Genomic DNA, 23,616 nt, shown 5'->3' with positions numbered 1-23,616 from the left:
CTTACACCGATATTAATCAGCTAATGCTGTTTTATATCCAAAGTTTTTATTTCTGTTGCACAGTAAAGTTTGTCAGGTTGCAAGGGAATACCAAATGAATCATGGAAATTAATGAAAAACAATGTGTCACGTTTGCTGCGCTGGGTTTTCACATGAGACGTTAGATCCCTTTTCTTCCCCCCACCAAAGGTTTTCCACAATTCACTGTACTATATTACAAATCTTTCCCTCCAAACTAATACTTGCTGGATGAAACGACATCGGAGTCCGATACAAACAATTGCTGAAGCTTAAAACATTGCATGGACACATTATTAACAATGCAAAAGAATCAACAAACCCACAACAAAAAAATAAGCTGCTATTATTACCAATTAAAAAATAATAATCACCACCAGCTAACACAAAAGTTAAGTAGAAGGAATTCACAGCAGGGTGTCTGACAGCACCTAAAACAGCACAAGGCTGATGAGAGCTTTTATTAAACTCTTTAATGCACTTAAATTCTAACCTATGATGAAAAAGTGATGCAGAGAAAGAACTTCTGTTATCAACAAGAACAATGAAGTAAAATCGATAAGCGCAAGTCACAAACTGCACTGATGGAGACAACATTTGATATTTGTGCTATTGCTGCCTTTGACTTGAGTGAGGTAGGATAGGCAAGAGATAACATAGTGAGTACAGGAGTCTGCTAACACAAGGCATTGCCGTTCTCCACTCCAAACCCCCAAAAAACTGCTCTGGAAGGGGGGGGGAGGATTCTCCAGAACAGATTATTTCTTTTGAGGGGGGAAGTATGGGGTCTGGAGAGAAGAAACCCAAAGTCCTTTTGCACAAGCAGTGTTCCTTTTGTGCAAGCAAGATGTAATTGAGTCTTGTCCTATATCTTTGACAGACAACACAGTTCTGTCCTTGTAAATTTCTGCTCAGAGGTAAGCACTATTTAGTCCAGTGGGGTTTATTCCCAAGTAAATTTGTATAAGATTTAAGGCATGGACCTATCTCGTTAGCAGGGCTGTGCAAGATTCTTCTAGGTTCTTCAGAACTTCCTCTCTCCTTCCCCCGAGTCAACCTTTTCGGCATGCTTCTAGAAAGCAGCATTCAAAATCCCATCTGCATCTTCTCCATATCCAAAATATCTAATCTACAGTGTTACCTTGGTTTACGAATTTAATCCATTCCGGAAGTCCGTTCTTAAACCAAGGCGTGCTTTCCCATAGTAGCGGGGGACTCAATTTACAAATGGAACACACTCAACAGGAAGCGAAACATGTTCTGCTTCCAAGGCAAAGTTCACAAACCAAAACACCTACTTCCAGGTTTGCAGTGTTCTTAATCCAAGTTGTTCATAAACTAAGCTGTTCTTAAAGCAAAGTACCACTGTATACTAGCAGCTAGACATGCAATAGGGTAGTTGTCCACATGGAGGAAACAAAACTCACTATTTCATTTAGAAACTTCAAAGTAAAAAATAATAATCTCCAAATGGTATACAGATAAAATTATACATAAAACCTGATCAAAATCTATAAACTATTTAAAAACAGACTTAAGAGCTGCTACATTTTTTCTTTTTAAAAAAATCATACCTTGCCATTTTATTTTATTTTTAAATTGTGGTGCATCCCTTTGAAAATAGCAACATCATTATGAAAATCATACAGTGTTCTGACCACTTTACTCATTTGGAATAGATCCTTTGACTGAAACTAAGTGAGATAATTCCCTTTTATACATGGTTATAACTAATTTGTCAAGTTTTTGAATCACGGGTTACACAGCTGTGGGGTTGAGCAGTCTGTCAATATTTTTGTTCAGATTCTCCTAGTAAATGACCTACGTTGCTGGGTCACATTAACAGGGAAGGGAAATTTGGATAACATCTGCTAAATGTTTACGGTGGCTGGGAGCAGGCAAAGCATTCCAAATTCATTGGGTGTTCTCCAGGCACAGTTAAGCAAATCATTGGCACTTAGCTGTGCCCTTCAATAGAATATAGGGAGTGGATTACACCCTTTTCATTTCTTTCCAATTTATAGGCTGCTGCGCTAAAAATGGCTTCCAAAATGAACAGGACTTTCGATTAAACATGTTGAAGATCAGATTGTGAATGACAGGACATGGGTGGGATAATTTACTTACTTTATTCGTTAAATTTATATCCCCCCTCACCTTTCCTCTCAAATGAAGGGCTTCAGACAACATTCCTGAGGTAGAAGGCAAACTTCTGGTTCCTGCAATTTGTCAATATTTTTAGATGACACCCAGATGCAAGTTTTGCCACCTATTTCCTTTGTCAGCCTTCTCACCCCAGAAAATGAATGTGGCGCCTTATCTGCATCCAGAAATGGATGTTGGAAAAGAAGACTAGCGGATGAAAGGAATGGTTTTGTGTTTTGGGGATTAGACCCCATTTGTATTTAGGTTTTTTTGGGGGGGTGGGGAGCGAGTCACTTGTATATCAGCATCACTTTGCCTTCTTATGAAATAGGTGTCTTGTGGCTGGTTACGCCCACACTGGCAGCCATTTTGTGAATGAGCATGACCCCTCATCCAGGGCATTCTTTTTGTAATGGCACCCATGAGCTCAAGGATAAAGGGAAGGGAAGGATAAAATTGTAATGCTACAATCCCATTGTAATGCTACAATTTTTCGGGAGGCAATTTTTCCAATTGTCCATCCCTCTTGCAGTCTCCAGAATTCCACTCCCCCCCAAAAAAAATCTGGAGGATGTCACAACCTCACCCCGCCCCACAGAATAAATTTCAGAGGTGTGCTGGGGGGTCTGCATTGGGGAGGGGAAGTCAGCAAAAATTCCTTTTCTGCCTGCATTAGCAGACACCTCTGCTTCAGCAACAGTGCAGGGAGACTACTTGGATTCAGCCTGAAAACAAATATATAATAGAGTATTTGAATTCTTATTTTCAGTGATTTAGCCTGGAGAGAGCGGACACGGGGTTTTTTGTTTTTGTTTTTAAAAATCTGCTAAATAATTTAATCCAATGTTCTTTAAAACAAGATTAGTTCCTTTGATTTTCCATTTATGTTAGATTTCCAACATAGCCATGTAAGCTAAAAAAAAGAAGTTAAAGGACTCCTGGATTGTTAGGTCCAGTCAAAGGTGACTATGGGGTGTGGCATTCATCTTGCTTTCAGGCCAAGGGAGCAGGCATTTGCATTGGTCCAGAGACATCTTTCTGGGTCATGTGGCCAGCATGACTAACCCGCTTCTGGCACAATGAAACACCATGACGGAAGCCATAGCGCATGGAAATGTTGTTCCCACCACAGCGGTACCTATTTATCTACTTGCCACTGGTGTACTTTCAAACTGCTAGGTTGACAGAAGCTGGGAAAGTGCAACAGGAGCTCACTACCATCAAGCAGATTCGAACCGCTGACCTTCTGATCAGCAAGCCCCCAAAGCCCCACAACACCATCCACATCCCTTCTAGCCAGCTCAGCTACCTTGGATATGACAGTATTCCCTCTTCCCTCACCCACTTCAATCTTTTCCATGGCATCAGCCTTTGGGTTAAGATTCATTTATATTACTAAATGTTTAAGAAGCTTTTTGCACCATACCTCTATATGGAATTATTTCTTGATATAGTGACAAGCTGAGAAAACTATGAATTGCAGTCCCTCTTCTCATTCAAAACATTGAAAAGTGGGGTGAGATGGGAGGGGGAGATTCTCCCACAAGTGCTATTTTCTATAATGCAAAGATACAACAAAAGATGAAAGCCCTTGTGTTCCTGGATGGCCCTGTGTTAGGCAGATGTGAACAAGCCTTGTGATACTATGACAATAAGTGTCTGGGGAGGGGGCTGCCAAGCGGGGTGGGGGTGGCAAAGAGACCCCAAGCAGAAGAGAGTTAGTACATAACCTCAGGCACCTGAGTTTAACCACTGAGCTGTAGAAGTTGAAACAACAGCCCCCCAAAATGTTTAATTATTATTCTTTTAAAAAAAAAGACCTAGAAAGACTGTACTCCCCAGAGCTTAGTGATAGGATTGTCTCTACAATCGAAAGGTAATGTTATAATTTTCAGAGCTTCACAGAGAACAAAGAAACCTTCCCCCCTCCCACTAACACCTTCCTGAAAAGAACTCCAGTCTCCAGCAATGATAAGCAGAGATTTGGAGGTATCTGACACTCCAAATCCTATTCTTTTGTAAATCTTTGCTTTATACAACATTTTCAACCATGTTATATTAGATTTTTCGAAGGATAATCAATAGGCATGATGTATAACTGAAAGCACTCTTCAAAGTGAATCTCTTCCAGAAGCCAGAAACAAAAGCCTAGTGCTTTCTTTCTTTCTCTCTCTCTCTTTCTCTCTCTCTCCTCCTCCTCCTCCTGCTGAAAATCTAGCCTGAGCAGTGGGGGGAGGCAAAAGCCACCGGGGAGCAAATTAAAAAGCCAGTTTTGACCACGGCTCTCCTCGTTGAAAGCAAAAGTCACCCTGAGCCGGCTGTAACTTATTCCAGCTGGCAACAGTCCCCGAGGAATCCTGTTGCAAATTGGGAATGCTTAAGCATGGCAGCAACGTGGAGAGAATTCCGACATGGCTACAGTGGCGTGAGCTTTCTGGGTTTCCTCTGCACCAACCAGATCAGCTGGAAAGGGAGGTGGGGCTCCTCCAGGGAAACGTGTCTCAATGTTCAAGACTGTGACCCAAACTCTAAATCTGTTTTAATTGGTGCGACATTTTCCAAAAAAATAAAATAAAATTGTTGTATTTGCTAATGGGAAATTATAAGGAGATAAAGGTCTGCCCTGATACAGCCTGAATGAGCCCCACATACATCAGGACTGGCTTAGCTCAAGGTATTGCAGATGACCTACAAAGCTGGAAGTGGCCTGACTCCAGCAATATCTGGAGACTTGGCTGCCTCTGTAGGGACACGGGTGGCGCTGTGGGTAAAACCTCAGCACCTAGGGCTTGCCGATCGCATGGTCGGTGGTTCGAATCCCCGCGGCGGGGTGAGCTCCCGACCTTCGGTCCCAGCTCCTGCCCACCTAGCAGTTCGAAAGCACCCCTAAGTGCAAGTAGATAAATAAGGTAAAGGTAAAGGTACCCCTGCCCCTACGGGCCAGTCTTGACAGACTCTGGGGTTGTGCGCCCATCTCACTTAAGAGGCCAGGGGCCAGCGCTGTCCGGAGACACTTCCGGGTCACGTGGCCAGTGTGACAACGCTGCATCTGGTGAGCCAGCGCAGCACATGGAAACGCCGTTTACCTTCCCGCCAGTAAGCGGTCCCTATTTATCTACTTGCACCTGGGGGTGCTTTCGAACTGCTAGGTTGGCAGGCGCTGGGACCGAGCAACGGGAGCGCACCCCGCCGCGGGGATTCGAACCACCGACCTTTCGATCGGCAAGCCCTAGGCGCTGAGGCTTTAACCCACAGGTAGCGCTTTATAGCGGGAAGGTAAACGGCGTTTCCGTGTGCTGCGCTGGTGCCGGCTCGCCAGAGCAGCTTCGTCACGCTGTCCACGTGACCCGGAAGTGTCTCCAGACAGCGCTGGCCCCCGGCCTCTTAAGTGAGATGGTCGCACAACCCTAGAGTCGGAGACGACTGGCCCGTACGGGCAGGGGTACCTTTACCTTTTACCTGGCTGCCTCTACTCTCACATGCCTTTAAGACCCATTGGCAGTCCCATGAACAGACTAGGTGCCAGTGGGGATCCCTTCTATCTTGACAATTCCATGGTTCCATGAAACCCCACATTACCAAGCTGTAAGGTCTTGATGGGATTTGATAATAGTGTGTTCCCATACCTGCACACCATATAATGATGATGTTTAATGGATCAGCTCAACAACTGCTTCTCTGGCATGTTTTTTTAAAGGGGAGAAAAACTGAAGTTGGCCAAGTGGGAGGTTAGGAATGTGGCACAGCTTGGATTGTGAGACCAAAACTTACTAATTAAATACTTGGTTTTTTTTTCTCTTCTCCACCCCAGACAGTAGCATAGTGGCAAGCTTCATACTATATTGAAAGGTGGCATAAAAATCTGATAAATAAATAACTAATTAACAAGCCTCGGAGCCCAGTACCCAGCATAGGCAAGCATCTGAGAGTGAGTGGTCTAATGTAACTTACCTTTCCCACCAGGTCAGCGATTTTGGGCACAGGTTTTCCCTTCTGATGCCTTATAGTTGGTGGGCTCTGTCCATCCCAGTCTTGAAATTCTTCTATGCTTTGCAGATAAAGCAGAGCTCTCAGCCCAGTGCAGTAATCCTCAATCACGGTAAAATCTTGATTCTGTATTGCACTGCAAACCTACAATAGAAAATGCAAACTTTGTTACTATGGAAATGTGTATCTATTGGTGTTAGAGGCAGAAGGTACAGAACTCATGAATGAAGATGACCGACCTTTAGTACCCAAGTCTTTTTGAGGCACTTATTGATCATGGATTGTTATACTTGCTGTAGGGTTTCAGGTAAATTGGTAGCCATGAGTAGGCTCAAACAGGACAAAGTAATCAGTTGTTCTTTACTCTTTTCTTTGTTTTAGTAATATGGATTTGGCAACCAATCCATTGGTCCAGTTCTATTTGTCAGTAAGCGTTAACTGAATATTCAGAATTTTTAGCCCATATTTGTTGTTGTTTAGTCATTTAGTCGTGTCCGACTCTTCGTGACCCCATGGACCAGAGCACGCCAGGCACTTCTACCCACATTACTGACACACAATAACGCAAGTACTTGGATGTATTCACTGATAAGCAAGCTGCAGCAAAATAACTGGAACTTGCCCCTTGTACATTTTATTAGTGTGTGGCATAATAATGCTTTTCCTGAACGAAATAACTTGAAAGCTTGCCATTTCCAGTTACTTTCCTACCTGCTTGTTCCAAACTTTAATTGGAAATGAGCCTTGAAGAACCCCCGAAAGAAGAATTCAATATTATAATATACCTCCCTGGCTTCCATTTGCATTAATAACAAAGAACTGCATTATTGAGTGCTGTGCTGAAATGTGTTCTCCATTTTTTTTTTCAAAAATCTTCTTCCCCTATGAAAGAAGCTTCAGCTTTTCTGCCTCTTTGTCAGAGTGCTCTAGAAAGTCTTCAGAACTTCTGGTGTTTTTTAAAGATTTGGAGGGTGCGGAGTTAAGCTTAACCTTATTTTTGTGACAGTGGCCATGGATGGTATGTCTGTGTATTTCTTTCTATTAGACATTACTCTAGAACAGCCTTTCTCCACACTGGGTCCCCCACACTGCAACTCCCACCATCCCTAGTTAGCAGGACTAGTGGCCAGGTATGATGGGAGTTGCAGTCCAACAACATCTGGGGACCCAAGGTGGAGAAAGGGTGCTCTAGAACTTTGCAGCCTCCCTGGCTGCCTGTGCTCTCTGATCTGAAAAAGCCACATGGAAGGAGTTGCTCCTGGTGGCTGCTTCTGAACTTTCATTAAAGCATGGGAAGTCAGAGAGGTTGGCTTCTGAACACCTGAGACCAATGTGCTCACTGGTTTTGCTTTTAAAGAAAGGGTGTCCTTTTAGCTGCTTTTTTAATTAAAAAAAATCTGCAATGATTTGTTTACAAGTAAAAAGAAACTCGTATAGTTAAAGCCATGGTTTTCCCAGTAGTGATGTATGGAAGTGAGAGCTGGGCCATAAAGAAGGCTGATCGCCAAAGAATTGATGCTTTTGAATTATGGTGCTGGAGGAGACTCTTGAGAGTCCCATGGACTGCAAGAAGATCAAACCTCTCCATTCTTAAGGAAATCAGGCCCTGAGTGCTCACTGGAAGGACAGATCCTGAAGCTGAGGCTCCATTACTTTGGCCACCTCATGAGAAGAGAAGACTCCCTGGAAAAGACCCTGATGTTGGGAAAGATGGAGGGCACAAGGAGAAGGGGACGACAGAGGACGAGATGGTTGGACAGTGTTCTCGAAGCTACCAGCATGAGTTTGACCAAACTGCGGGAGGCAGTGGAAGACAGAAGTGCCTGGCATGCTCTGGTCCATGGGGTCATGAAGAATCGGACACGACTAAACAACTAAACAACAACAACAAAAAGAAACAAGGAACAGTGTTACACGCACACTAGGCAGCCTCCCCAACTTCTCATGTTTGTAGTAAAACCAAGCTGTGGACATGAGTTTTTCAGGAAACAAAGGCATCCAGGAGGACTGCCGAGTGCAGAGAAATGGTGAGTAGTCTGAATGAAAAGAAAAGCACTCCAGGCCACTTTAAAAGGTAAAGCAAGCACACACATTAAAATGGCACATCCCCCCCCATGTCCGCTTTGATCTTTTTTGAAAATAACTTCTTTTCTGATTAATAGACTGAGAATAGTAAAATAAAAATGCAGGAGGAATTTTCAGCACAGTGCTAGTATTATTCCAAAGCACTCTTGCACATTTGGACATAATATGAAATGCCCAGCTATTCCAAAGACACACACATACACACCACCCGACCACCTAAAATTAACTTGCACAACTTTGAAGCCGCTACTGATGAAATCCTAGGTAACATCTTCAAAGCTTTTTGGGTGCCACCTGCTATATCATACAAGCTACTGTTCATGGGGCAGGGTGGAAGGGACGGGGGAAGAGTATACTTTGAAATACTGTACACTACAGCTGCTCAGGAAGAAACAAGGAACAAGTATAAAATATGCACAAGAACATTTCCTATGCAGCCCATTTACATTACACAAAATCTGTTTCTCTGGAGGAACAGTGTGAGCATTAATTAGGTCTGTTATACCTTCCATAGATTTAAGCTTTATCTTTCTCTCTCTCTCCCCCGCCTCTTTCTCCTTCTCAGAACAATTATAGAGAACATCATTATAATTTCCTCCACAGGTTATTTAACTGTAAAACTCAACCAATGCTTTATTTAAATTTCTTTGTTCACTAAGGGCTTCTAATTTTTAAATATATGAGTAATATTTTTTTTTCCTGGATGCTGGGGAAAAAAGAAAGGGGGCATTGAAAATGCAGGTAAAAGATATGCTGGCTTATATAATTCAAACACGCCAGATTCCCATGCCGAAACATTATGGTATTTTGACAGTTTGTATGCAGTTGAAATACGCAGGGGCACAACTATTCTAATTTTATACACAATGTGATTTTTAATGTGTGGTTTTTTTTACCTTATTTTAATGGCACCAATTGAAATAGTATCAGGATGCACTGCCTTCATAGAAATAGGGAGGCCAGCCAATCAAATTCCCAGCTGTGCATCAAAGCACATATCACGACTGATCCAGGCTGGCTGAGATCTCACAATGGACCAGAAAGCAAGGCAGGGTGCTGCGACAATTATGTATTAGGAAATGCAAAAACCAATTGGTAGGGTACTGCATGATCTGGGATAGCTCTTATGGCACAGTTTATATATTATACACACACACACACACACACACACCGTATTTTTTGCTCTATAAGGCTCACTTTTTCCCTCCTAAAAAGTAAGGGGAAATGTGTGTGCGTCTTATGGAGCGAATGTAGGCTGCACAGCTATTCCAGAAGCCAGAACAGCAAGAGGGATTGCTGCTTTCGCTGCGCAGCGATCCCTCTTGCTGTTCTGGCTTCTGGGATTCAGAATATTTGTTTTCTTGTTTTCCTCCTCCAAAAACTAGGTGCGTCTTGTGGTCTGGTGCGTCTTATAGAGCGAAAAATACGGTGTGTGTGTGTGTGTGTGTGTGTGTGTATGTGTGTGTGTGTGTGTGTGTGTGTGTATATATATATATATATATATATATGCTTTCGTAGATTTTCACGGGTACAGGAATGCAGGTTTTGGTGTCCTCGGGTGTCTTCCCGTGTAAAAGTTGGGGTGTCTAGGCGACGTTTCGACGAGGTCTCACTCGAGTGAGACCTCGTCGAAACGTCGCCTAGACACCCCAACTTTTACACGGGAAGACACCCGAGGACACCAAAACCTGCATATATATATATATATATATATATATATATATATATATATATATATATATAATATCTCAGGTGAAACTAAATTCTTACGTCCCCAAGCAGGGCCCGTGCCCCCTTTATGAAGGCAGGATGCGATCGAGCATGTGTGAAATCATGGATCCAGAGTTGTTTACTGCGGCAAACTGAATGCTCCTCCACTTGAACTTTCTACCTCCACCAACAAGGCATTAAAGAGTGGGCACTTTGGGATGGATGCTGTTTTGATTTGGAGTCCTCCCCGCAAAACAACTCCCTGTATTGCCACACCCAGAGACAGCTCCTTAGTCAAGGTTGGCCCAAGACATTTTGCTGCCTGAGATGCTGCAGAAAATGTTGCCTATCCCCATCCCACGTCAAGGTGCATAGGACCCAAAGGTGGTCAAGTTATTTCGGCACCCGAGGCAGGAAATCCCACAAGAGCTGCTCTCTGAGAGTAAAAATACATTGATAATAAATAACTGTCCTTTCGTGACACCCCAAATCAGCCACATCTTTCTCACTCTGCCTAATCATAGGGCTGACCGAGTGAGCTTAACCTACCACTTAAACCTGTAGATGGCACCTGTAGATTTACCTGTCATGAAATGAAGGGAAGAGAAAGAATGAGCTTTTCTGTGCCCCTTTCTCATTCTCTCCCTTTTCTGCTGGGCCCTTCATTCAAGGCAATGTCCAAAATCCCTTACTGATGTGCTTTACTTCTGCACATTCCCTATTTATTAGCCACATCACCTACTGCATGCGAAAGAGCATGTTTGCCTATACTTATGTACATCTATCAGCTAACATTATAAATATTTGTTCCCATTTGTTGTATCTGTACAACACCAAAAACAGCGATATCGCTGTGTACTGCATTTAGCAAAAAAACCACGTTAACAGACAATCAGCGGAGATCAAAGTGAGTTTCCAAGTAGTTTCCTGGCAATTGAGACAGCAGCCTCTTTCATCTGTGCTGTTATGGTGGCAGTGTATTCTTTGGAGATCACAAATGTTTCACTCGACTATCATTTCCCCCCTTTGTCAAAGTGATAAAATTCTAGCATTTACCAGAATGCCACCTTGCTTCCCCCAAAAGGTGGAGGCTCGGTTCAGCTTTGCTACTGAACTGCAGAAGATTGCCAAGTAAAAGAGCTTTCCAAATGCCATCCTATTAGGAAGCCAGCCTTTCACCTCAGTGTTTCTAATATTCTCACCGTATCGATGGGATAAGCAACAAAAACTGTACTCAAGGTACCTTAGAAAGGTCCTGCAGTGGATAGGTTGTTTTGATTATATTATGTTAAATTTGGCTGACTCCGAAATGTTACTCAGTGGCAATACACGAAAGGTAAGTAAAAAGTTATGCATGCTGTCCATTAAGCACACTTGCCGCATTATTTCCTTGCATTTTAAATTGGCAATGAGAGACACAAAATAAAACAACCTATGACTTCAGGGTTATAAAAGTGCCAAGGTAAGCTGGATTAATTTCTTTTTGCAAAGTCAAATCGAGACCATTTCCCTTTTTGCTCACTTGGGTAATATTTTTGGAACTATAGAAAATGGCATGAAAGCACATCACGCAAGTGTCATCAAAACTTCAGTAGATGCTGATGTGTCTAATACAAATTAACACTTTGGGTGGTGAAAAAGTGCATATCACGAGTAGGATTTACCTAACACATGCGGTGAATGGAAGTCTCGAACAAAGACTTAACATTAATAATAGTTTTATTATTTGTACCCCACCCATCTGACTGGGTGGCCCCTACCACTCTGGACAGCTTCCAGCATATATAAAAACATAACAAAACATTAAACATTAAATCCTTCCCAATACATGGCTGCCTTCAGATGTCTTTTAAAGGTTGTGTAGTTCTTTCTCTCCTTGACATCTAATGGGAGGGCATTCCACAAAGTGGCTGCTATTATTGAAGACCGTCTGCCTGGTTCCCTGTAACCTCACTTCTTGCAGTGAGGGGACCGCCAGAAGGCCCTCGGAGCTGGATCTTCTGCTTGCATAATGGGGCATTCCCCTCTCTTATCCCCCTGCGTACCCCCCAAATTGGCTCTAGGGCAGTAGAGAGAAACCCCAGAACAGTGCAAGGTGAGGAGAGGGGGATTGTTCTACCTAATAATCAGAAATGCTCGCACTATTGGAGGGATTTGCTTAGTGCAACACTGCATTGTAATCCATGCACAGATGGAATGTTCAGAACAGCACAATGTTGAATTCCACCCAAGATTTTACAACATGCTACGCATATTATAATGTATTTTCTTGAGACTGTCCTAGCACACTGCTGTGGAGAATAGAATTCCATAGCAGATGGAATCCCTGCTCCCGAATAACTTGCCAAATAGGGCGAGGTCCATTTGCTGGAATCTACCATACATCTCACCCATTTCTTGAACTCCTCATGATTCGGCTACAAGCAACATTAGGTCTTTGGAGAAGCTTCTGGACACCAACGCAGCCAAATGGCATCAAACAGGTTCTTCAAAAGCCTACCAAGAACCCTGCCTTCCAGTGAAGGATCTCAGAACCTGGTGCTTTCTAAAAAAATTTAATTTTTTAATACACTAGGATTGAAGTAAATCTAACATTTTCAGAATTAAAGTGTTGGCCATCTCTATAATCAAACGCAGAGCCAAAAATGTGTTTCAGGACCCCCTTATTTATCTTTGATTGTATATTTTTACAGTGTTAGTGATGCTTTTGTAACCTGCAACAGATCAGGCTGAGTAATTCGTTAGTGAATCCTGACTGCCAGTTGGAAACCAATGATCTGATAAACACAGTCTATGGGAGTAAGGTTGAGGATAGAATGGGCAGGATCTAGAGTTCCTTTGAGTGGAAATCTACTCATAGGATGTTCCTGTTGAAGGAAGGGGAGGGGAGTGATTTTTTCCACTTCCTCCTTCCCTTTGGAGTTCATGTGCTCCCTGAAAGCTGCTCCAGAGGCATGGAAAGTGCACTGGAAGCTGCAGATAGGACAAAAAGTGTGGACTGAAATAACTATTACATTCATATAAATTATACGTAAAATATAGGTTTGCTAAAGTCTTCTGGTTGTGAGGACTGATTCACGTACACAGGTTCACTACCAGAAGTCTCCACATTTGCTGGCTTATCACTTGGCTCTCATTTAATTTTGTTGGGGTGGGTGCAGAGTGCCCATTCAACTCACCAGTGGAGTGTGCCAATGGAACAGAAAAACCCCAGACAGCTCTTGGTAGGGTCAGTTCCCTTACTGACAGTAAAATGCAGTCCCCCATCTTAGCAGTTACATACAGTTGTAGTATAGGGTCCTTCCAGCAGCATATAGTCTCCTTGCAGTGTTCCAGCACAGACGAGGTTCTGATCAAGAAGCCTTGCTTCACACAAGTGTATTTATACTTTAGATTGTACTGCATCACTCTCACATGCTTGCTGAATCACTGTGATGTGCTTAACTAGCTGCAGGTGCAGGACAAGCACACCCAAAATTAACTAGCACACTTAACCCTTTCTTCTCCTTTTTCTTTGCATGCATAAACCCTTGTACATAATCAGATTTCCTGAGAGCTAAGCTGATAGGGCAAATAATAATAAAATAAACACCCTTGTCACCATTCAGAAGTACTGGTGCTAGCTTTGGATGATACAGACATTCTGAGGGAACTGAGAATACTTTATTATTGTATTCATTTATTCATAAAATTTATATACTGCTTGGTTGTTGTTGGTTTTTTTTAAACCCCCCCCCCAGAGAATAAAAATAATAATTACCCAATGAAATTATCAGTAAAAACAATTCAAAACCTTCAAAAAAAAAAGTTATAGTCAATTCATAAAATGAAAGCAATACACAATGTGCTGCAGTCACACAGTCAATCAATCAGTAGCTGAACTGGGTTCCACACAGTCACAAAAACAAAACAAAAAAAGGCACAAAAACGCAAAATAAATAGCGAAAACAGACAGACCTCAGCGTAACACTCAAAACAGAAGTGTGGCACTCAAATCGGAACCATAACACTCAAAATGGAGCACGTTCAGCTTCCGGAAAAAGTTTGCAAACCGGAACACTTACTTCCGGGTTTGCAGTGTTTGGGTTCCAAGTTGTTTGAGTACCAAGGCATTTGAGAACCAAGGTAGCACTGTAATTTCTAACTTGCCAATTATAATGGTTCTGTCCATATTATGCTCTGCCGCTCGAGTTTGCCAAATGCACAAGGTGGCCCAGAGCCTAAGATTGCTGTCAAAAATCCAAGACCATCCTTGAACATCAACAGACCCATGTATCTGCAAATGGTCTTAAAACATTTAGACCAAAAAACCTAAGGTAGAGAAATGGAAAACAAGGGCGGGACAAACTAGAATGCAAAGAATTTCAGTATTTTTGGCTGAATTCAGGATGGACTGTCCTTGGTCCATGGAAACGGCACTGTGGGCAGACAGAAATCTGTAATGAACAATATCATTACAGCAGGAGCCTGTTGTTCCCTTGAGGCACGTTCCCAAGGGGCCATATTTTTGTAAACTGCAAGTCTATCAAAACCAGCCAGCAAAACAATTTTTCTGTCTTGGGACCTCAATTTAGTCCTGGAGTGATTAACCTCTCATCCTTTTGAGCTTCTTCCTTCAATACTGCTATATTTTCTTTCCGTTAAAATTGCTTTCGGGCTCCATCAGCTTGGCTATAAGAATTTGTGAACTCAATTTGGTGTCCACGAAAGAAACTTATTTGTGATCTATGAAAGGAGAAAAGTTCTCTGACCCCTAGAGTCCTACAGGAATAAAGTAGAAAACCCACTTTCACACCACCCAAGAGACTGTTTTCTACTTCTTGTCTTTCTACCCAGATAATAACTTTCAAGAAGAAGGAGTAAAATGGAGGCTCTTGGAATGTTTTTACAAAAATCTCAGTTTCTACAATATTTCTCTTTCTTCCTTTCATCCTTTCTGCTTCTGAGAGATCACTTCTGGGCAAGGTAGCCCATGTGCTATTTCACAGAAGGTCAATTTTGGAAAAGATGTTCATGGGCCATTCTATAAGATGGTGCATTAGTTCCTCCTTGGAAGAGAAGACCTCAAACGTAATTGAAAATTGGGCACAGTCAACCTTTAGTGATATAGCCAAACTGTGGCTATACCTACACAAATAAGGGCTGTGCTGTGAAGTTTGAAAACTATTGCACTCTCACCAACAGATTTTTTTCCCCAATACAGAAGATAATTAATGGTTTTTCTCCTATTACTTTCTCTTGTGGAAGCAGCATTGAAGAACAATGGACACATGGTATTTTGCAAGGGAACTAGAGGATGCTAAGACTTCCAAATAAGCAACACTTTCAAATATTATTTATTTGTTATTATTTTTAGGGACTTAAGCCTGCTGAAAAGCAGCAGCAGCAGCAATCATGACATGTATCTGAACCCACTTTTTCATTCAGTGGACATCAGAAAAGACACCCATTGAAAAGAAAGAAAGGCACATCGCCAGGAATGTGCATTATATCACATGTCTGATATCCTGTCCGAAAGGACAAATGCATTCATCCAGCTAAGAAGCTGAACATGCAAAGGTTTCTAAAGCAAAAACAGGCCAGGTTTCATATTCTAGAGCTGCTGCTATATAAAATGTCCACACGGTCGAAATAAACCCCTTCATTCTATTCCCTTTCCGGTTACAGCTGCTAGAAATAATGATTGCAGAATCCTTTTCAACAAAAGGTCATTTATGTCAATGGACAGCACATAGAGGATCAGATCACCTGCGGTAATTGCAAATTAATGCTCTACTGCTAATGCATTAACTACACACTATTGATCTACAATTGAATCATACGGGCTGCTGTGAAGTGATTTTTTACTTTAATATTTTTTGTGCTTTTATGGAGTTTTCCATAATGCATTTTCTCTTTCAACTGGAGTTTTCTATAATTGTCTCCATTTTTAATTTCCTACAGTGAGATGACTTCTAAAAATGCATGTCTCTGCCTCAAAAGCTTTTTTTATAAAAAAATAAATAAATATATTTTTAAAAATCTACCAAAGGGAAAGATGTGACTCAGTAGAACACATACGCGAGAAAAAAGAGATATGTGAAAAGGGATGAAAGTCTTATTTGTCAAATCAAAGATTTAGGGGAATGAACTCACTTTTTAAAAAAGCAAAACATATGTTGAACTGGAATGCTACACTTTGTTAAAAATAACTAAATCTAAGGATTAATTTGCCTCTCATCAAAGAAATATCAAGCATCTGGAGTGATGTATATACCAGGAACTGACTTTTTCTTAACACTGTTACCTTTGGGCTTTTTTTTTCATATGTACGCAGCAAAGGAAATGATGGCTTTAATGTGTTTAAGCAATAACTATCCCCACAAAAACTCCATATCCCACTAATTAGAAAAATACCTAAGAATTTATAATACTCAGAAAGAGTCAGAGGTTGGGTTTTGTCTCACACTCCACCTACATCACCAAAGCAAATTCTTTCCTTAATTAAAAATGTTCAATTCAGCTGCTGAATGTGCTTAAATTAACTGTACTGGCATTTGTTCAGATGCTGATCTCCTGGTTAGGTAAAAAAAAAAAAGAAGAAGAAGAAAGGGAGGGGTGAGAACCCTAAAAGAAAACCTCGGTTACATTACAGAGGGTGAAACAGGTCCCATAAAAATCCAAACCAGGTGTCTCTGTTTTCCACAAGACACACCATAATGAATCACACTGTTCTGTAGTCTTCGTAGGTATTTATTCACTTTGAACTTTAAATTTTCACTCAATAACTTCTTATTTAAGGCCACATACAGAACCATTTTTTAGGGTTGCATGCACACACATCAACCAAAGCTGACCTGCTGCCAACCTAACCTGATCCATATCTGGGTCCCAAATCAACTCAGGGCCCACATCCGATGTTTAATTAGGAATTTAAACCCTAAGTAAACATGCAGCCAGGAACAGAAGAGAAGGAGGAGGAGGCGGCATTGTGTTTACCTCCTCCCCTCCCAACTCGGTGTTTAATTAGGGTTTAAAACCCCTAATTAAACATATGGTCAGGAAGAAGAAGCAATAGAGTGGCTGGAGGCAGACAGAGAGGGATAAGGCAGCAGGGATATCGGGGTGGGGTGGGAGCTGCAGTGGAGCCAATCCAACACTCCGGCCACAACACCCACACCACACAGAGCTTCCTCTTGCCTCCCTCTTTCGATAAGTGTGTGGCATTGGAAAGCCAGGTAAGCAACTCTTCTCCTCCCACGCTGCCCCCTCAGTCACTGCAAGGCAACCTTGCCCTGTCAAACACTACTGCACATGTTTACTTGAAAGCAAGTCCCAGAGAATGAAGGGGGTTTAATTTCTAGTAAGAATGCATGTCTGTGTCCACCCCTCACCCCAGAGCTACCGCCAGGGCCGTCTTAAGTATATCTGACGCCATGGTGCAAAGATTCCTCCGGTGCCCCCCGTTTCCCAGAGTTGCCGACCTTTTTACGGTGCTGCGTGCAGCTTTGTGGGGCTGGAGGAGGCAGGCAGCGGCTGGAGGTTGGCTCCTTGGGTGGGGAAGAGCCGGAGGCTCCGGGCGCGGCGCTGCTTCAGCGAGGCGGGCAAGGACAGTGCACTGATGCTGGGAGGCACTGGGCCCAGCCTCCATCTCTTCCCTGGCACCCGTGCCGCAGTGGCCACAGCAGGCAGAGGCTCCGGAAGCAGCGTTGCTTTGGCACAGCATGGCGGAGGTGAGCGAGAGCAGCGATCTGATGCCGGGAGGCACCATGTCCAGCCTCCGCCTCTTCCCTGGCGCCCTCCAGAACTTGGCGCCCTGGCACCCCGCGCCCCTTGCCTCTATGGCAGGGGTTGGCAAACTTTTTCAGCAGGGGGCCAGTCCACTGTCCCTCAGACCTTGGGGGGGGCAGACTATAGCTTGAAAAAAAATGAACAAATTCCTATGCCCTACAAATAATCCAGAGATGCATTTTAAATAAAAGCACACATTCTATTCATGTAAAAACAACAGGCAGGCCCCACAAATAACCCAGAGATGCATTTTAAATAAAAGGACACATTCTACTCATGTAAAAACTTGCTGATTCCTGGACTGTCCGTGGGCCGGATTTAGAAGGGGATTGGGCCGCATCCGGCCCACGGGCCTTAGGTTGCCTACCCATGCTCTATGTTCAAGATGCCCCTGGCTACCGCCCTCCTTTTTCATAGCCCCAGGCTGATTTAGGATCATCTCAATCTGATTCGCCCAAATTTGTTTCAGAATTCAGACCTCGGCTGAATCTGGTGCTTAGCTCTAGTGTTTTTGCTTTGGAAAGAAGAAAACTGGCTTTTAGTACAGCAGGTGAAACCAGTTCAATGGGCAGATAAAACAGGAAACATCTTGCATGCACAAGCTTAAATTTGTTTGTAGAGAAGAAAGCATGGGCACTGTGTTGAGGAAACAAACATTGGAAGAATCTGGGCTATTCAAAAGGTTTTGATAGGGGAAATTGTTTGATAAAGATCGATAAAGCTGAAGTCCAGCTAAACTTGTACTTTTTAAATTGTTGCAATCCACCTGGGATGTTATGGCGAAGGGTGAGTAAGAAATCAAATAAATACATAATATATATATAAGCACTTGCTTTAACCTACTGGCACCATGGGAGAAGTAAGCACCAGTTTAACTCTCTGCCCCTGAAAACAATTTGGCATGAAAACGCTTAACATGAGCAGGGCTAACACATGCTTGCATCCACATCTTGTCACTCGCCTGTGGGAATGTCACTGCAGCAAACTGAAGCAGTAGAAGAGAAACCACGGTTCATTTCAGTGGGGCAAGCATAAAGACATTTCCTATGAGCTGGTTCCTTTGCCTTTATCATTGCACATGCCTAGATTCTGCAGAAACCTCTCCTTCCTGCCAAGCTGTTTTGGTAAAGCCTCTCCTCCTTGCAGAGGGGAGGAGTTGTGAGCAGGAGCCATTTTCCCCATTGGCAGGGGGCATTTCGGCCCCTGCCCAGCCATTCCAGCTGCCGCGCCATGCCCCCGGGTAGCCAACCAACCAGGTGGAGGCTTGGCGAGTCCTTGAATCACAATTGCTTTTCCTCACCCTCAACAGAAAGGTGTTGGAGTTCAAGCACAACCGGGAATAACACCATGTGATAAATCTGGGCCTTGTCCACCAGTTCTCAGCTCTCTGGAAGCTGGTGGTTGTGGTTAACCAGTGGCAACAAGGACGCCCTTTTATGAAGAGTAGAACTCTTTCCAATATTGGGACTCTGTTGCAGTGGCAGCCTCTGCTGGATGGGAGAGTCAATTTTCACTGATCGCCCCATTCCCCTGTGCAGTGAACTGCCCTGAAACCTGCGGGTATAGGATGGTATATTAATAATAATAATAATGGCATGGGGTGGGTTCATTGCTGCTGGTTACCAGGAGGGAGAGGTGCACGGCAGCAGGGAGCTCAGCATGGTGTGGGCACAGTGGTAGGGCCCATTCAACCCTCCTGCCACTGGGTCTGTACCACGCCAAACTCCTGGTGTCTTCTCCCTCCTGCTCTTGGTAACTGGCAGGATCACACTTCCACTTACCACACTGCTATCTGCTACTGCCCCCACACTAATTCAGAGGGTCCCTCAACCCCCAAGAAGAACATTCCATGGGTCACAGGCAGCTACAGTGAGAGGGAAGCATTGGTGACAATAATTTCCTCTCTCCACTCATGGTTACTCTGGATCCAACCCATCGCATGCTCTTCTTTGTGTCTCCATTGTTAATATTTTAAAATGTATCATTAGAGACAAGGTTGGATTTTGTTTTTTTTTAAAAAAGAGTAACATTGAACCTATTCACTTTTGCCTAACTATACATTAGTAAACTAATCAAGTCATCAATTTTTTAATGTCAAATCAAAGTCCTTAAGCTAGTTGAGTACAAATGGAAGGAGCATTGCAATATATTTCAGCTAATATAACATTTTAATGGAAATCTTCAGAGGCTTGGTGACAAATTGTAGGAAGTTATATACTCCTTTGGTTGAGGTTCAGTTCTAATTAGCAGTCATAAATGAAATCAATGGAATATTCCCCTGCTGATCATACTTTTCTGCAGACATAAATGCTGCTTTAGATTCAGGAAGGCAAAACGAGAAAAAGAAAGGCTCAAAACTGAAGTCTCGAAAATTAGCTATTTTTATTTAGACAGTCCCGTGGCATACAAGACTCTCTAAATAAAGCAAATGTAAGTTTCTCTACAGCTATAAAATAATATTAATAACAGCAAAATTAAAGAGTTTGAGACATGGAGAAGGGACACCTAGGTTCTAATCTTCTTCTCTGAGCCTGGTCTTGGCTGGGGAGGGTGGGGTATAAATCAATTTTTTAAAATAATAATAATAATAATTATTATTATTATTATTATTATTAGACTCTATTCAGTTATTATCACTCAACCTAATCCAGCACTTGAATTATGGAGGGAAGACAGAGGTCCCCTAATTATATCCTTAAAACACTCCCTAGTTTCACCCAATTTTAGGCAAATTGGCTCTTCATAGAAAGGGAAAATCACATAATGTATGGAACTGAGTCTCCTACACACCTGAGCGCTGATCATATGTACCTCACAGGGTAGTTAGGAGAGAACTGTGCAATAAAATGCACACCATCCGCAACTTTCTTAGAGGAACAGTGTGAGAGAAATCTGATAAATCAGTCAATATGTGTGCACAATAAATTAATTACCAACACACCCAAAGTTGAAATGCAATGGCTCTCAATTTACCTGCCCATCCTATATGTAACTTGAAATTTGCCATGACTGTAGGTAGCAAGAAGAATTTTAAGCCCACCAAAACTTAGAACATACCGAGTAGTGGGATTGAAATACTTTTCTAATATGGCAGCTTGGCAAATATTCGGGATGTGATTCCGAACACTGGAAGAAACATTTGTCCATCAGCCTGACCGAGCAATAGTTTATACTACCCAAAGTTCAAAACTGAACTCAGTGGAGGTCTCTCTATTAGGGCAAAGAATAAAATGACTCTACAACACAATATTATTGTCAAGGTGCTCATTAATTGCACAGACATACCCTTGCCATTCCTGGTATGAGTAACATCCTAAAGTAACAGGTTGATCAAACGGTGTTGCCATGGGAGGTACATGGAAATCCAACTAGAGAAAAAGTGGTTATAAGATATATTTGGCCTTATTATGGGCACGTCCCTCCTCCCACTTTAAGGCCAAATCTCAGATTTTTTTTATTGTAAAACATACTACTGATTTTTGTTATTTTTAAGCTATCAGAATAAAAGTAATACCTGCAAAACCGAAGCACCGCTCTGAAGAAATTGCAAGCCACTCTCAGCTGAGTCAATGCCTCCTGTTGCCAGGACTGGAAACCCTGGAAGAGCACGAGCTATTGCAGAAACTGCTCGAAGGGCAATGGGTCTTATGGCATTTCCTGTACAGAGAAAGAGTGAGTGTGCATTAGTGAGGCAGCAGGCAAGGAGGGTCACAGACTCTCAACTCCCCTCTTTCCTCTTTTCTCCAACCAGTCACAGGCTTCATTTCCTATCCTGCTGCTTTTCCATGCTTGGAACCACCTCTTCATCTGTTATTTGTCCAGCCAGGAGAAGAGAAGACTCCCTGGAAGAGACCCTGATGTTGGGAAAGATGGAGGGCACAAGGAGAAGGGGACGACAGAGGACGAGATGGTTGGACAGTGTTCTTGAAACTACCAGCATGAGTTTGACCAAACTGCGGGAGGCAGTGGAAGACAGGAGTGCTTGGCATGCTCTGGTCCATGGGGTCACGAAGAGTCGGACACGACTAAAGGACTAAACAACAACAACAACAACAACAGAATACACAATGGCCACTTAGCAGAGGATCTTTCAACCAACAAGTCTGTGGGCTGCCAGCTTCGCCGTGCATAGTGAGTAAGCAACACCCCACTAAGGTGTCGGAAGTATTTAGGGAATATTGCACTACCATTTTTCATTTTTATTATTATTATTATTATTTAAAAAAAGCAGGGATCTGTTTGCTGATATGGTTTTTCAATGGAACACAGAAAAATCTGTTGCGTTGTCAGTTTTCGAAAGGTGTTTCTTCTGTGCTTATTGCCTCCAGCGAAATGTCACCTCCTTCTATCAGCCCACCATTTTTACAGTCAACACTGTGGTCTTTACAAACAGGATGTCTGACAAGCCTCTCCCATCAATGCTAGTTGCTACTGAATCAGCATCCAAATACTCAGACAAGCTGTCTGTATTGACATCTGCTCCTGATTCAGCATACGAATTATCCTCTAGGGTTGTGCCACCTTCAGCTGCTTCAGCGCACATCCCTCTTCATTATTCACCTACACTGGCATTTCCTCCATTCTCAATGATGAACCTGCACCCCCCCATCAACAACCGCCCCAGAACTAATATTCAAGCTAGCCCCGCAAGAACCCCATTAACAACACATGTCTTCAAGGGAAAGAGAACCACCAGCGACAAAGAATTGCTGATTCCACCCCCCTTTGCATAGGTATGAAGGTGCAGTGAAATTATCCTTCAGACAGGCAGAATAGTGATTGAAGGCAACGAGGGGGAAAGATATGAAGTTTAATTAGGCCCCTGACTCCAAACTGCAAAGGTGGTGAAAGGTGTGCGGATGCGTATGTTTGAGCAGAGGTGGGGATTTCTGTAAGAAGACCTAAAAGAGCGTAAGTAAAGATCATAGCAAAACAGAAGATCACAGAGGGAAAAGCGAGAGGGCAAAGAACTCCCATTGGTCATTAATGGATGGCTTGATATTTGCAGTTAGCTTAGCAAAATCAATCTTAAGGAGACTGGGAGGAACACAAAGAGTTTTCCTAAAGTCATACCGGTGGCATGTGCTCTCTCAACACTGCAAAGCCTAGTCTTTCGTGTATTGACTATGAACACCACGTTATGTGCCATTGGGTGCGGGGAGGTTGTAGGTGTTTAATAATTTGTGTTTTAAAAGTGGTTCACGGTTGTTTTTCATATTTGGTGCTTTTGGCATATTTAATATGGTGCTTTTGGCATATGCTTAAAACTCAAGCACTCCTGGGCCATTAATGGTGAATATTGGACCAGCACAGATCACCATCTACAGTGGATATTGTTAACAGATAATATTGTTAATCATACTTAGCGTATACTCACTGAAATCCAACAGACTTAAGTGACCCACTTGTCCCCTTGATTTCTTTGGATCAACTCTAAGCGTGAATAATTTTGCAATGCTAACCCTCACCCCATGCCACAGGGCTTGGCAAGGACAACACTGCACCCAGAGTGGAAGGGCGGGGTGATTTGGCCTGATCCCTGTGCCAGGGATCGGGCCCATATCAGGCCTGATGTTGTCTCCTAACAGCAGTAATATCCCGGGCCAGCATATACACACCCCTTCCTGCCCTCAGAACACACATTTTGGGGGGTTTTCTGCTGGAGTGGGTGTCATCAACAGGCCTCCCACACACATGCACAGTGGCTGGTGGCTTGCCTCTGCTCAACCCAACCCTCCCAAAATTTGGTGTAAGGGTGTGGTTTAATTGCTCTGTCTGTCTGGATCCAATTCACTGTTTGTTGTGCCTTTCACTGGTAGAATGATAATTATCCTGACAAATAACTCTCTCTCTCTCTCTCTCTCTCTCTCTCTCTCTCTCTCTCTCACACACACACACACA

The 23,616-nt window shown here is 42.9% G+C and overlaps 1 protein-coding gene across 2 annotated transcripts in view; it reads right to left on the bottom strand.

The window, feature by feature from the left end:
- The window catches only part of DPYD (dihydropyrimidine dehydrogenase), a 505,368-nt gene that overhangs the window by 59,991 nt on the left and 421,761 nt on the right, over positions 1 to 23,616 (bottom strand). For both annotated transcript variants that reach the window (XM_081914137.1, XM_081914136.1), the window contains exons 19-20: positions 21,230 to 21,372; positions 6,115 to 6,294 (exon numbers count right to left, since the gene is read on the bottom strand). In XM_081914137.1, coding sequence (XP_081770263.1) covers positions 6,115 to 6,294; positions 21,230 to 21,372 — 323 coding nt within the window. The remainder of the gene's footprint in view (positions 1 to 6,114; positions 6,295 to 21,229; positions 21,373 to 23,616) is intronic.

The sequence above is a fragment of the Podarcis melisellensis genome, assembly GCF_964234715.1.
Source record: "Podarcis melisellensis genome assembly, chromosome: 6".
NCBI classification, from domain to species: Eukaryota; Metazoa; Chordata; class Lepidosauria; order Squamata; family Lacertidae; genus Podarcis; species Podarcis melisellensis.
This window is presented reverse-complemented; position numbering and strand designations above follow the sequence as displayed.